Source organism: Herpailurus yagouaroundi, unplaced genomic scaffold (genome assembly GCF_014898765.1).
Source record: "Herpailurus yagouaroundi ecotype Mexico unplaced genomic scaffold, PumYag 29, whole genome shotgun sequence".
In the NCBI taxonomy this organism is placed as follows: domain Eukaryota; kingdom Metazoa; phylum Chordata; class Mammalia; order Carnivora; family Felidae; genus Herpailurus; species Herpailurus yagouaroundi.
Window position 1 is genome coordinate 25460368 of NW_024412377.1, and position 14996 is coordinate 25475363.

The 14996-nt window shown below is 38.5% G+C and overlaps 1 protein-coding gene across 2 annotated transcripts in view; it reads right to left on the reverse strand.

The window, feature by feature from the left end:
• Positions 1-14996, reverse strand: part of GOLPH3 (golgi phosphoprotein 3) — a 50105-nt gene that overhangs the window by 4180 nt on the left and 30929 nt on the right. Inside the window, exons 2-3 of one of the 2 annotated variants that reach the window (XM_040494781.1) lie at positions 12607-12738; positions 6075-6189 (exon numbers count right to left, since the gene is read on the reverse strand). In XM_040494781.1, coding sequence (XP_040350715.1) covers positions 6075-6189; positions 12607-12738 — 247 coding nt within the window. The remainder of the gene's footprint in view (positions 1-6074; positions 6190-12606; positions 12739-14996) is intronic. The other variant, XM_040494790.1, reaches the window with a different exon arrangement.

Genomic DNA, 14996 nt, shown 5'->3' on the forward strand with positions numbered 1-14996 from the left:
CCCCCCCCCCCCCGCGCGTTCAACAGAAACAGTGAACCAAATTAGACATGACCCAGAAATGACAGAGATGATGGGAATTCACAGACAAGGACTTTCAAATGACAATTATAAATTTCTAAATAATTTAAAGGAAAACCTGAATGCAATGAAGAGAAAATAAGAGCTATTTTTTAAACGAATGATCTGGAAGTGACATTCTGAATTTATGATTCACTCTATAAAACTAGGGACTTGAAAAAAACCTGTCAAATAATGAAGGGCTGGTGCCATGAATTATTAAATTGAAGTCATCTCCTGTATTAAAAAATATATATATATTCTTTTCCATAAAAACCCAAGCTTCCAAAAAAAGAAAAACAATCATTGCATTCAATTCCCTTGGTAACTTTGAAAAGGACAAGAAAAAATATTTGGGGCCCTATTAGATTTTAAAACCTAATAGTATAAGAGAGAAATGTAATTAAATAATAAATTAAATTCTACTTATTTCAATTTCTAGTGTTAAAGAAACCCATACCTACATTTAATGTTAAGAAATTATTAAAAGTTACTTGAAGCATTACTGCCTAACAGTCGTACCAGGCGAGCTCTGGAGCCAGACTGGTTACATGTGAATTCCAACCTGGTCATTTACTAGCTGTGCAAACCTGGGCAAGGTTTCTTACCTTCTCCATTCCTGTTTCCTCAGCTGTAAAGTCAAGATAACAACTCTACCCACCTCATCAGGTTATTATGAGGATTAAATGAGTTAAAGACATATCCAGTTCTTAGAACAGAGCCTGGTAACAAGGCTAGTTATTATTTATTCATGCACAGAATCAACACTCTGAAACAATTTAATGTGTTCATAATGGCCTAAAAAAATATTAGGAACTAACAATACAAATGTAAGTAAGATATTTCCAATTCTGAAAAGTTTTTAAATCAAGTGAAGGAAACAGATTCATAATATAATTAACAAGCCTGGCAAGAATAAGATGCGTAGGACCATAAAAACAATATGAACAAGGAGCCTAGAGGGAGGAAGAAATTATTTGGGTTTGATGTAAGGGGCATTTCTAGGGAAGTTTCCGGGGAAAGAACTTTCAGGTTCAATCCTGAAATCCAGCAGGATTCTACATCCCATGAAACAAAGAAGAGCCTGCATTACAGGCAAAAGAAACAACAAAGTGGACAGGCAGTGACTACATGCAGAACATAATGAGCCCTGGAAAGGAGGTACACATCTTTCCAAAATGTTACGACTTTCATTTTTTAAATGTTGTACCAACCCACTGTCCTCCCCAACTAATGCCTGCCTGCTGTACCTTTCACCAGACAGATTGGGGTTTGTTTTCTAGTATCATCGGCATGTGGTAGCAGCCTAGGACACTAAGCTAGAATTGGCTAGGTTGTGTTTTCTGACCGTCAGAAATTTAAATAAACACAAAATAATCAATAGCAAATTTATGTAAAAGCCCATAAAAATTATAGTTCAACTTTAAAAATAACTGTGTTTATAGTAACTGGTCAATTATCAAACAAGCACTTTTCCCTAGCAACTCATTAGTCAAATAGAAAGGTATTTATTCCATGCCCCCAGAGGGTATCTTGGCTATCTAGTTCCAAAAATGGCGGGGGGGGGGGGGGGGCAGAGGGGCGGGCGAAATCAAGATTATTCTGAGAAGCCCATAGTTAAACTTCTCTTTACAGATCTAAAAACGCAAAATCCCTCTAATGCTGCTTTACAATGATTTTTTTTTCATTCTCATGGGAAATCAATGGGATTAGCAATTTACAACTCTGTGCTGAAGTCATACTGAGGTTTATCCTCACTGTATGCAAAATTAAATCTTATATATTACAACCAATGGAACAAGCAATGCTCACGAAGTTCATGTGAGAAATTTCTCAATTCCAAAATATGCTAACTTACAATTTAGCGTTACTACTAAAAATGAGAAGAGTCTAAACACAGACTGACTTCAGATAAGGCATTCATTCCATTTATGATTGGACCTTCTTCTGGCTATAGTTAGTTTCTGCCTCAGAGAAGTAATAAAAAGGGACTCAGACATCATCTCCCTTTGCAGCAACTTCCTGGGAAGGGCAAATCTCTCATGCTCACTCCAATAAAAAGGTTATTCAGACTACCTCAGATATTTGAAAAATGGAAATCTCATGTGCAGAAGGCTGAAATTGTGCAGGTAATATGCAGATGTTGTTTACTATTTTTTAAACTCCCCCAAAAGGTACAATAAAATAACTGAGTGGTGAAAGTGTCTTGGGATCCTGACATTTCTGCCATTTATTTTAAGAAATAATAATAAATTAAGCTAAATCCAAAGAACAAAGTCACCTCTGAGATTAGCATACTTAAGGCACCGGTATAAACTGGGATGGGAGGGTAGCTGGATGAGTGAATACACAATTAAGATTTCTACCTAATTTAAAATGTATAGAATGTATTTGTAGTTCACTTTTTTGTAAAGGAAACTGTGAGAAGTCTATGCAGAGAAGACACGGTTCTTTATGTCCACTGCCCAAAAATTATTTCAGTGAAAATGACACACTGACAGGTACCTTAATAATTTTGCTGCAAAAAACTTCTATATTCCTTGACTTGTGTTACAAAACCAAAAGCAGCTTTGTTCATACATCTGGCAGTCTAGTGACGCCTTGTGATCAAACCGATCAACTACAAGTCTTAAGATTTCACAAAGTCTAAAGCATATTAACAACACTAAGTAGTATTTGCCTCAAACATACGTATATTTGTTAACTTTTAAATTAATGAGATATGTAATTGTTTGAAACAATTGGCAGTTTTAGCATGTATAAGTGTACAGTGTAAATAATAATATAACGAACACTTGGGGCCTCCTACCCCGGGGAGGTCAGGCCCTACTGTGCACTTAAGGTCACCAACCACCAGACCAACATGCTCTCTTCTTCACATATAATCTCAACTCCTCTGCACATGTCCCTCAACAATGCAGCACAGTACCTAACTTCTGAAGGCCAAGCAGCAACCCCAGACAGGCCCACCAATCTCACCGCTCCCTCTAACCCCTCTGAACAAGAGCACTTCCTTCCTTCTGTCTCATTCTTAAAGACCTAATCCAAGTTTTGCTTCCTCCTCCAATTACCAAAGATCCCCACAATTTCTCTTCTTTGAGCGACTGTACTTTCAGAGAACCATATTGTTAAACCTTAATCAGTTATCGAATTATTACAAATACGCAAGTGTTTCCCAAATGGATTTTAAGATTCTTCAAGCACTTCCTTGATCACAGCACCTGTCAGTATAGCGATAAAAACTGGTATTTGCCACCACTCATTACCTGGAAGCAACTTAAAATTTTAAGAATTTAAAATTCAACAACTGAACATTTAAAAATGGTCAAAATGGTAAGTGTTATGTTGTGTATGTTTTACCATAATAAAAAATATGCTTTTTAAACAAAATCAGCAAGGTATTAACAGTACCTTCCTGGGGCAGAAAACAGATGCTTTCTTCTTTTAAAAGAAATTTTTTTTCTCCTCTCATTCTGGATTCTCTCCTTTTAAGCTGAAATTACAGGTCATTTCCTAATATGTCCGAAACACATAACTAAGATGCTACAGGTGATATTCTAGCATTTACAGCCACTCTAAACTTCAGAGGCTACTGCTTTTTTTTTAAATTGCCCTAAGTATTAGCCTCACAGTTTATCCAAATTCCTAATTCAAATGGACACTCTGAATTCCCAACCCAAATGGACACTCAGAATCATTTGCTGAGAATGAAGCGGCCTGTGGCTGATTCACAGCATGAGTGAGAAGTCCTAAGGCTTCTGGGGCTTTGGGGTTGCTTGTTTCCAGAGCTTAGCCTAGCCTAGCCTAGCCTACCCAGTACCAGGTAGCATGAGATAATTTTGAAAACTATTTTGTTTCACAAACTCTTAAGTGTATTTAAATACTTCGGAGAAAGTTTTAAAGACTTCTGCCATCTCTTCATTCTCTTCCATCAGGGGAGAACGGTGCAAGAGAACAGCCCAACTTGATTCAATCAGCACTGATATTGAGCAGTGACAAGTTACTTTCATAAAATGTTACGAAAGAGGTAAATTTAAGATGTAGCCACGTTACATGTTGAGATTCACTCTCCCAGCATGCCATACTTGCATTCCCTACTCCTTGCATGCTTACTTGCATGACAGACATGTATACTGTCAAAGGAAATTTAGTTGTGTAAGACAAGTTAGTAAACCAAATGCCGATGTGCCATTAGCACGTATGATATAAGTTTATATGAAGAGACTGTTGGTAATGGAGGGGTCTGAAAACATCTCCATGGTGCTAAGTGGCACCAAAGTGGGTATCAGTAACGTTAAGACAAGACCCAACTACATTCCATTAAAGAACACTCTGACTTACCTGCCAAAAAAAATTAACTTTGAAAAACTCTGTTTTTCGTCAGTGGAGAACTTAACTACAAATTCTAATCTGCGCCACCAGAAGTGGTAATGGGCCAACAACAGCAGCACAACACGAGCATGACACAAAGACTGCTTAGGCCAGTGATCTCCTGAATGATCCATCAAGGTGCAGTTAGAAATTACCAGCACTTCTATTTTTATCTGAAAAAATATTTGCTAATACTGAATATCTAGAGTTAACGTTAATGCCCTCATTGAGTCTCTGTCAATGGCCATATGTCATCAACAGGCATAAGTGGAAAGCTAACCCAAAGAGGACTGACAACATGCTGGGCAATGTGACATACAGTACTGGTACATGCTAAGCAAGAATCTAGTTTTAATCAAACCCTGATCAAATGGGCAAAGTAATTTTTTTTCATTTTTTTTTAATGTTTATTTATTTTTGAGAGGGAGAAAGAGACAGAGCGTGAGCAGGGGAGGGGCAGACAGAGGAGACACAGAATCCAAAGCAGGCTCCAGGCTCTGAGCTGTCAGCACAGAGCCCGACACAGGGCTCGAACTCACGAACTGTAACATCATGACCTGAGCCAAAGCCGGACGCCTAACCAACTGAGCCGCCCAGGTGCCCCAAATGGGGAAAATTTCTCTTACTCAATGAAGTAGAAACCACCTTGATCAGAAGATCTACAAGAGGATGGCCAAAAGAAAAATGTTCGAAATTAATGAAAACAATCTTGTAAGTTTGCTTTCCATCAGTAAAAAGAAAGAATGAACACTGCCCTAAGCATAAAGTACCCACTGTTGTCCTATTAGCTAAGAATGGAGTATGTGTATTCAATTTTTAAATACACACAAATGCAAAACTCAAAATCTTTTACTGAAAGAACACCTCATAATAGAATTATTCTTAGAAACTGTTTTGTAAGTGGGAAAAAGAAATTACTTGTAAGAAAAATGACACAATGTTAATTACCAATCTCACAACATCTAAATGTTTTTAAAAGTTAAAGAGCAGTGGGGCACCTGGGTGGCTCAATCAGTTAAGTGTCCAACTTCGGCTCAGGTCATGATCTCACGGTTCGTGGGTTCAAGCCCACGTCGGGCTCTGTGCTGACAGCTCAGAGCTTGGAGCCGGCTTTGGATTCTGTGTCTCCCACTCTCTCTGCTCCTCCCCCACTCACGTTCTGTCTCTCTCAAAAATAAATAAACATTAAAAAGAAAAACTTAAAGAATGGTGGAAGCTCTAAGGAAGAATATTCTGTTTTACTGAACATGTATCTGCTTGTTAAAGGGAGTGAAACTTTTAAAACTACTATTTTCCCCATTCAGTGACTAATAACTTTTAAGTCTGCCTAAATAATAAGCTTTTGGCTATTTTGTGTAAGTTATTCCCAAAAGGATTTTTAAACTTTCGCAAAAATCTTTTTTTTTTTTTTTTCCTTAAGAGGCAGCAGGAACAGGAGAGAAGGGCAGAGGGAGAGGGAAAGACTCTCAAGCAAGCTCCATACTCAGCAAGTAGCTCGGTTGCAGGGCTCAATCTCAAGACTCTGGGATCATGCCCTGAGCTGAAATGAAGAGTCAGATGCTCAACCAACTGACCCACCCAGGTGCCCCTTTTTACAAAAATCTTTTAAACAGAATTCAGCTTTTAGTTTATACACAAAAGCTTACCACTAAGTAATTCAATCCAGTTCTGGACCGTTTCTGGAGGTTGCGTCTCCTTAACATGCTTTAGAGCTTCATCAAGAAGAACATCCCCCGTTGGAGCATCTGACTTACAGATCACCTAAAATGTAAGCAATAGGAATGAAATGATCACGAATTCTTTTTTCTGACTTCATCTCTTTAAATGAAAAACTTAATTATGCAAAAACTTCTTGAAGTCCTTCACACAGTGTGAATGTTCAGATTTCAAATTAATTCTCTATTCAGAAATCCAACATTGAACCTAACCACAGATTAGCCACAATCATGAATGAAATTAGTGTGCAAGAATTAGTAACGACAAATGCTAGAACAGTTGATACTAATTCTTTTCATTGCTAAACCTTAGGCTATTTAATCAAGAAATTCATTTTTTAAACATTCATTAGTTATAGAAATAAACTCAATTATATATAAAAATTCAGTATATGATAAATGTGGCATTTTACAGCAGTGGAGAAATGAATTTTTCAATGTTACTGAAACAAATGGCTAGCCAATTAGGAGTAAAAATTAAGTAAGACTTGGCTCCTCAAGAGCTTATGCCACAATAAAAGATAAAAATTTTAAATATGAAATATAATTTGGCAGGTGAGAAAGTTTTTTTTTCAAAATTGTGACAACTAGGGGCACCTGGGTGGCTCAGTCGGTTAAGCGTCCGACTTCGGCTCAGGTCATGATCTCACAGTTCGTGAGTTCGAGCCCCGTGTCGGGCTCTGTGCTGACAGCTCAGAGCCTGGAGCCTGTTTCAGATTCTGTGTCTCCCTCTCTCTCTCTGACCCTCCCCCATTCATGCTCTGTCTGTCTCAAAAGTAAATAAATGTTAAAAAAAAAAAATTAAAAAAAAAATTTAAAAAAAAATTGTGACAACTAGCAGAACCTTGAATATACCGATAGGTTTGGTAACACAATTGTTACACTACAAAATTTTTTAAAGTTAAGATGGTTATAGACTCACTCCATCTAAAAGTGGAAAAAGACAAGACTGGGGAACAAGAAGAAAATGCTATTTACTGCTTTGGCCAAGCATTAGATTTCTGTAGCCTTCACGGAGTTCTTAGCTAAGAAACAAATTTCTGGTTGAAATTCTCTATAATCAAATTGTAATCTGCTATATTACTTATGTTACCTTTATTAAAACATTACAAAATCTAACTATTATTTTGTAAATGCAGCAGTCTTCCCTTAAACTTATCCTCAACAATTGTCCTTACCTTTCTGTTCGATCTTCTGAAAAGTTAAAAAATATATATAATGAGATCTGTTTGAGACAGCATGACCCAACAGAAATATAATTAGAACAAATGTAAGCCACAAATTTTTTTAAACTTTTGTAATTATTTTAAAAAAGAAAGACACAGGTGAAATTAATTTTAATGTATTTGCTTTAACCCACCATAGCCAAAATATTGACATGTAACAAATATTTTTAAATTGAGATATTTTACATTCTTTTCCATAGTAAGTCTTCCCAACTCCAGTGTGTTATTTACAACATGCCCCAGATGCACTAGCCACATTTCAAGTGTTTGGTTCACAGATACCAGGTGGCTAGGGGCTACAGTGTTGGCAGATACGGAACATTTTCCATCGTCACAGAAAGTTTCGCTGGACAGTGCTATTCTGGACCATGCTTTTAGTTAAGGGGTCAGAGAAAATAAAAAAAGGAGAACCTTGGGAGAAAATGTTGTATCTTTATACACTGTAGTCTTGCCACCACTTCTTACTTCCCACTTGCTCCTTAAATCCACTGCAATCACCTCATGCCCACCTTCTGAGATGGGTCTTCTATCAGGTCACAATAACCTGGGTGTAGGTGGGGCTTTTTTCTTATGAAATTCTCTCACGATAGATTACTCTTCTCTATCACCTCTGTAATTATGCTACTCTACTTAATCTAATAATCTTTCACTTGTATTAAGCTTCCTAACTAGCCTCCCCAAACTATTTATAGCCCTTTTCAATCCATTCTCCTGATTTTAATTTTTTTAATTTATTTAAATCCAAGTTATTTTACATATAGTGTAATGATTTTGAGAGTAGTGATTGATCACTTAATTTATCACATATAACACTCAGTGCTGATCCCAACAAGTACCCTCCTTAATGCTCATCACCCATTTAACCCATACCCCCTCAATGACCTTTCTAAAAGGCAAATCTTAGCTCAACGGTTTCTGCCTAAAAGTCTTCAATGTGTAGAGTAAGTTCCAAACCCCTTATCAAATTTCAGCAATGTGTGGACCACTAGTAAATATGCTCTCCCCACACCTTTAATTTCTATTTAGTGTATTTCTCCTTAGAGGAGAGCCTCATTCTTAAATATGAACAGATAACCAAGGATAACAAGATACTAAAATAAAACCTTCAACATGGAAGAGACCAAAAGACAGAAAATAAGAACTTTGAAGAAACAAAAGAAATTTTCAAAACAGCCATAATATCCTTAGAGGTTTAAAGGAAGATATTACATCCCTAAAATAAGGTGTGATTAAAAGATAAAACAAAGCAAAAAACAAAAACAAAACACATGAAAACAAGAAAAGGTCCCTGGAAATCAAAAACATGAGAGCCACAATAAAAAACTCAACAGAGGATTAAAAGGTAAAGGAGCCAAGAGAATGCCAATTATACCTCAATAAAGCTAGGAAATTAAGAAACAGAAAGAAAAAAGACTAGTCAAGAGGTCCACATCAAACTTACAGAGGTCTAGAAAATGGAGCACAGAAGATACAAAAATAGAGGAAAATTTTCTAAAACCAAAACTAAACACTTCTACGACGAAAGAGCCCATGCATAATGATTTTCAATACACGTGCTGTCACAGTGAGCACAGCATAATGAATTTTTAAAAGACCCACATCAAGGGACAGCATACAATTTCAGAACACCAGGGAAAAACAAAAGATCTGAAACACTTCCAGACTGGAAAACAAGTATCACACAATGAATGAAAACCAGAAGGGCACCAGACCTTAACAGCAACTGTGCATACCAGAGGACAATGGGGAAATGACTTCAAAATTCTGTGGGAAAGTAACTTAAATGCAACATTCTATTCCCAAACCGTCAAATAAAAATGAGGTAAAGAAATTTTCAGGAATGCAAAGTCTCAAAACATTTCCTCCCTCCAGGATAGAAAAACAAAAAATACCAGATCCAGAAAACAGGGGGTTGAAAGCAGTAAAATATGACAGGAAGTTCCAGTAGCACCAAATCGTAACCAGTCCAAACCAATGTACTTGAACATTTGAAAATTAATAATGCTAATTTTTTTCCAAGGGAGCATGTGAGAAAAAAGAGATAGCTACATAGAAAAAATTATTTTTTAATTTTTTTAACGTTTATTTATTTTTTTTTTCAACGTTTATTTATTTTTGGAACAGAGAGAGAGCATGAACGGGGGAGGGGCAGAGAGAGAGGGAGACACAGAATCAGAAACAGGCTCCAGTCTCCGAGCCATCAGCCCAGAGCCTGACGCGGGGCTCGAACTCACGGACCACAAGATCGTGACCTGGCTGAAGTCGGACGCTTAACCGACTGCGCCACCCAGGCGCCCCTTTAACGTTTATTTTTAAGAGAGACACAGAGAGAAAGAGGGGTAGAGGCAGAGAGAGGGAGATACAGAATCCGAAGGAGGCTCCAGACTCTGAGCTGCAACTCACGAACCCTAAGATCATGACCTGAGCTAAGTAGGACACTAAACCGACTGAGCCAACCAGAAGCTCCAAAAAGATTTTTTTTAAAGAAAATTATGAAAAATCTTAAGAAAAAAAAAAAATGAAAGGAGAATATAGGATCTGACATAACTCTGCAGGCAATAGTAACATAATTATAATACTATAAAGTAATTGTTATGGTTTTGCTCAAAATTACAACATAACCCTATTAGGAAAACTGAGGGTAGAGATAAGTAGTATGTGAGAGAGCCAAATATTCACCTTTTCTTTTCTTTTTTCCTTTTTTCCATCTTTCTTATAGAAAGTAAACAGCATTTCAAAGTGACTAACCAAGAGATGGCAGGGGCCCCTGGCTGGCTCAGGCAGACAGCATGTGACTATTTATTTTGGGGTTGTGAGTTCGAGCCCCATGTTGGGTGTAAAGATTACTTAAAAATAAAATCTTAAAAAAGAGAGAGAGAGAGAGAGATGGCAGTATAAACTCATTAGAAATATGGAGAAAAATGCCAAAAGAAATAACTAAGAGAACAGCATGTTAAATAGTGGTCTCCAAGAGGTGTTCATGGCCTAACCCTTGGAACCCTTTACTTTTCAGCAAAATCCCTGTAGATAAGATTAAGTTAAATTAGATCTGGAGACGGTCTGGATTATCCAGGATTAATTAGATCAGGATTATCTAGGAATGAAAGCATCCTTATAAAAAACACACAATGCAATGAAAGCGTCCTTATAAAAAACACACAAAGGAGAGACACAGAGGAGAAAGGAGTGTAAAGACAGAGCACAGAGATGCAGTCAAAAGTCAAGGAAACCCTGGAGCCAGCAGAAGCCAGAATTAAGACACAGTATCCTTCTTGAAGCCTTCTATGAGAGCATAGCATATGCTGGCCTCCAGAACTGAGAGAATAAGGATCAGTTGTTTTAAGCCATCAAGTTTGTTATAATCCGTTAAGGAGACCCTGCAAAACTGATACAAGGACTAAGAAGGACTGCCTCTCAGGAGCAGGACTAAGGAGTGGGGAAAAGTGAATAGAAGATTGTTATTTTTTGTTGTAACTTTTACAATTTGATTTTATAACTATTAATATGTATTGCTTTAATAAAATCCATCACTATTTTTAGGTCAATAAATTAAATCATATGGAGTATTTTTCCAAAAAACACATCAACCACCTAGTTAAGGTCACACCAACAATGAACTGAAACAGAAAGCCCGTGAGGTAGGGAACATGTGTCTCTTGGCCTCCACTGTACTCCCAGGGTCGAGCAGTGTATGGTAGACTTAAGCACTAACTAAATATTGGACAAATGAATAAACGAACAAAAGAGCAAATAATCTGCTGATAACCAACACAAAGCTAGCTCTTATTCCCACAAAAAGAACCAGTATCAAATCTTTTCATTTTAGGTCAGGGCTTCATAACATTAATGTCAAATTGTTTATAATTACTATAATCAACAGCAATCTATGTGTATGTTTTATTGATAACTACAATGGCAAATTCTTAAAGTTTTCCTCCATAAATCTACGGTTACACAGTAAAACAGAATAAAATTTATATTCTGCTTTATGATACAGTTCTCTAAAACAGTAATTTTAAAACCAATCTCAGGCCAGCTCATATAACTCTACTTTGCATGACTAAAAGTAGATTTAATTTTTTTTTTTCAACGTTTATTTATTTTTGGGACAGAGAGAGACAGAGCATGAACGGGGGAGGGGCAGAGAGAGAGGGAGACACAGAATCGGAAACAGGCTCCAGGCTCCGAGCCATCAGCCCAGAGCCTGACACGGGGCTCGAACTCCCGGACCGCGAGATCGTGACCTGGCTGAAGTCGGACGCTTAACCGACTGCGCCACCCAGGCGCCCCAAAAGTAGATTTAATTTTAAAATCCGATGCGGAATATGTTCTGCTATACAATGTTTACTTTGCATATAATTTTCAAGAACATATAAATGGCTCTCTTTCCTATAGGATTATGGCATATCAATCAAAAAACATTCAGTTTTGATCTAAAACTATGTAGATTTCTTGAAGATGCTGTATTAAAGAAAAAACAGTTCTGGGCACCTGGCTGGCTCAGTCAGTTATGCATCTGACTTCGGCTCAGGTCATAATCTCGGAGTTCGTGAGTTCAAGCCTGGTGTTAGGCTCTGTGCTACAGCTCAGAGCCTGGAAGCCTGCTTTGGATTCTGTGACTCCCTTTCTCTGCCCCTTCCCCACTATCTCTCTCCCTCTCTCTCTCTCCCTCATAAATAAGCATTAAAAAGCTAAAAAAAAAATTGAAAAGTTTTGAAAACATCATGCCCCCCAAGAAACACAATGACAGACTAGAAGAGAAACAGTTTTGAGTATTTCAGACTGAGGATGGAGTTAAGAATCCTAAAAACTAGCCAAAAATAACGATTTATACAGCCTATCACACTAGAGAAGGCAGAGATCTAAAAAGCACATATTTATATTCTGCTAAAAAGACCAACAGCCCATGGACAGTTAATTTGCACGATAACACCTTTGAGTTTTAAAACTAAATTATGTCAGGTCTTTCCAAATTATGGCTTTCAGAAGGAAAATGAAGTCTAGAGTCTTTCTGAATATGTGAGATGCAGTGGCCAGTGAGCCTGACAATGAATTACATGAGTCATTACGTACAAAGAACTAAGAAACCAAAAGTACAAAAAAGATATGGAAATACGACTTCCAATAAAGTCAACTTTAAAATCAACTTCCTAGTTAATTCTTTAAAGGTATTAGAAATTTTCACTTTTAGTCAGCACAAACTCTTTAACAAGGATGTTATTTAGCACTCCTCTTACCTTTCTTGTTAACAGACTTTTACGTCTCATTCCACAAGCCTCTAGTTGTAACCTTCCTCTCAGTGCTAATTCAATTAACATACAGCCACGTAATCCAGATGATATACAGTCATTCCAAAATGATGTGTAACCCTAGTTAAAAAAAAAACAAAAAGAAAAGAAAAGAGCTAATTTATTTTGAATTCAGATTCAAAAACAAATATTTTTAGGCAAAGTTGTTTCTGGTACCTTTTACCTTTATCTTTTCATTATTATAATTTTAAATAAAATACTAAAAACTTACAATTGTTATACATTACTAATCTACAGTTTTCAGGTGTTTATTGTCTTTTCACCACTAACCCTTACATGCAGTTAAACAAATAACTTTGGAAGTCAGAGGTTTAATACTATGTCTCTCATTCTTCATTAAGTGTTTTCTAGGCTCTTTCAGATTACAAGGACCAGAGCTCACTCACGCAGTTAACTCCTGACTGTAGTTTATTATTAGTACATATGGGCAAGTTAAAAAGATCCAGAAAAACAATCTAGCCCAATGTAGCCTCAAAGAATATTGAAACAGCATTCATTCTTTTTAGCATAAAAACACAAAGCTAATTTTTTAATGCTTATTTATTTTGAGGGGGAAGGGCCAGAAAGAGAGGGAGAGAGAATCCCAAGCAGACCCCACACTCAGCACACAGAGCCAGACATGGGGCTCAATCTCATGACAGCGTGGAAGGATCACGACCAGAGTAGATATCAAGAGTCAGACGCCTACCCAACTAAGCCACCCAGGCACCCCCACAAGATTAATTTTGAAAAAATATATTAGCAAATTTATGTGCTGGCCCATGCCTAAAGCTCTGAATAACAAACAGTAAGGCAATCAGATGCTCCACCCTCACTCCAACAGAAATTTAAGGGCAACATGCGAGGTGGAAGAACCACCAGACAGAAGGAGACTGACAGACTATCTAGAGATCTGGGGATACTCATATCAACCAGACGAAGTCTGGGCACTATTTGAGAGCAAATAATTGGGAGTCCTCCAAAATATGAAGCTATGAACTTTGCCAACTACTAATCTAAAGCCCCCTACTCTGGGGACACCTAGATGGCTCAACAGATTACACATCGACTCTTAGATTTTGGCTCAGGTCCTGATCTCACAGTTCCTGAGACTGAGCCCCACTTAGGGCTCCATGCTGTGCGCTAACAGAACACAGCCTGCTTGGGATTCTCTCTTTCCCTATCTCTCTGCCCGCACCACCCCCCTGGCCGCCCCCCCCCCCCCCGCTTACTTGCTTGCACGCACACTCTCTCTCAAAAAATAAAATAAACTTAAAAAAAAATTTTTTTTAATGTAAATAATAAAGTGCCTAACTCGGAGGAGAAAGGAGAACTTCTAAATGGTTCTCAGAACCGAGTAACATATAGTCTTGGTAGGAGGGAGAGCAGGCCAATGGATTCTCTGAGTAATAGAGGGTCTAGGATTAGGGAGGGACCTAGCCCTTTGATTCTGGCACTTGTTCAAGGTCAGTCTTGGTACCTTGCCAGGTCACAGTGATCAGCCTGTATACAGATGGTGACTGACCATCAAGGTCCATGAGATTCCACTATCAACACAGGGACTTAAATTAGCCTAATAAACTACCACTCCTGAGGGAAAAGGCTTTGGGAAAGTGAGAATTTAGATTAAGAGAGCCACAAAAGAATAAACAAATTAGCAATTTAGAGAGGTCAATTTAAACTTTTTTTTTTTTTAAGTTTATTTAGTGTGTGGGGGGGGGGAGAGGGTGGAAGGGAGGGGGAGAGAGGGAGGGAGAGACAGAGGGAAGGAGAGATAGAGGGAAGGAGAGAGAGGGAAGGAGGGAGGGAGGGAGGGAAGGAGAGAGGGAGTGAAGGAAGGGGAGAGAGGGAGTGAAGGAGAGAGAGGGAGGGAAGAAAGGAGGGGGGAGGAGGAGGGGAAGCAGAGAGAGGGGGAGGGAAGCAGAGAGAGAGAGGGAAGGGACGGAGAGAGGGAGAGAGGAGGAGAGGGATGGAGAGGGGGAGAGGGGGAGAGGGGTGAGAAGGGGAAAGGGGGAAAGGGGGGAGGGGGGGAGAGAGATGGAGAGGGGCAGAGGGGGGAGGGGGGAGAAAGGGAAAGGGGAAAGGGGGAGGGGGAAGGATGGGGAAGGATGGGGAGGGATGGAGAGAGAGGGGGGAGGGAGGGGGGAGAGGGGGAATGGGGAGCGGGGGGAGCGCTGGAGAGAGGCACAGAGGGGGGAGAGGGGGGGAGAGGGGAATGAACCCCAAGCATGACCTGAGCTAAAACCAAGAATTGGATGCTTACCCAACTGAGCCACACAGGTACCTAGGCTAATTTAAATATGAGGCAGGGGAAGCAGAAATTGACTGAATTTGAGAGA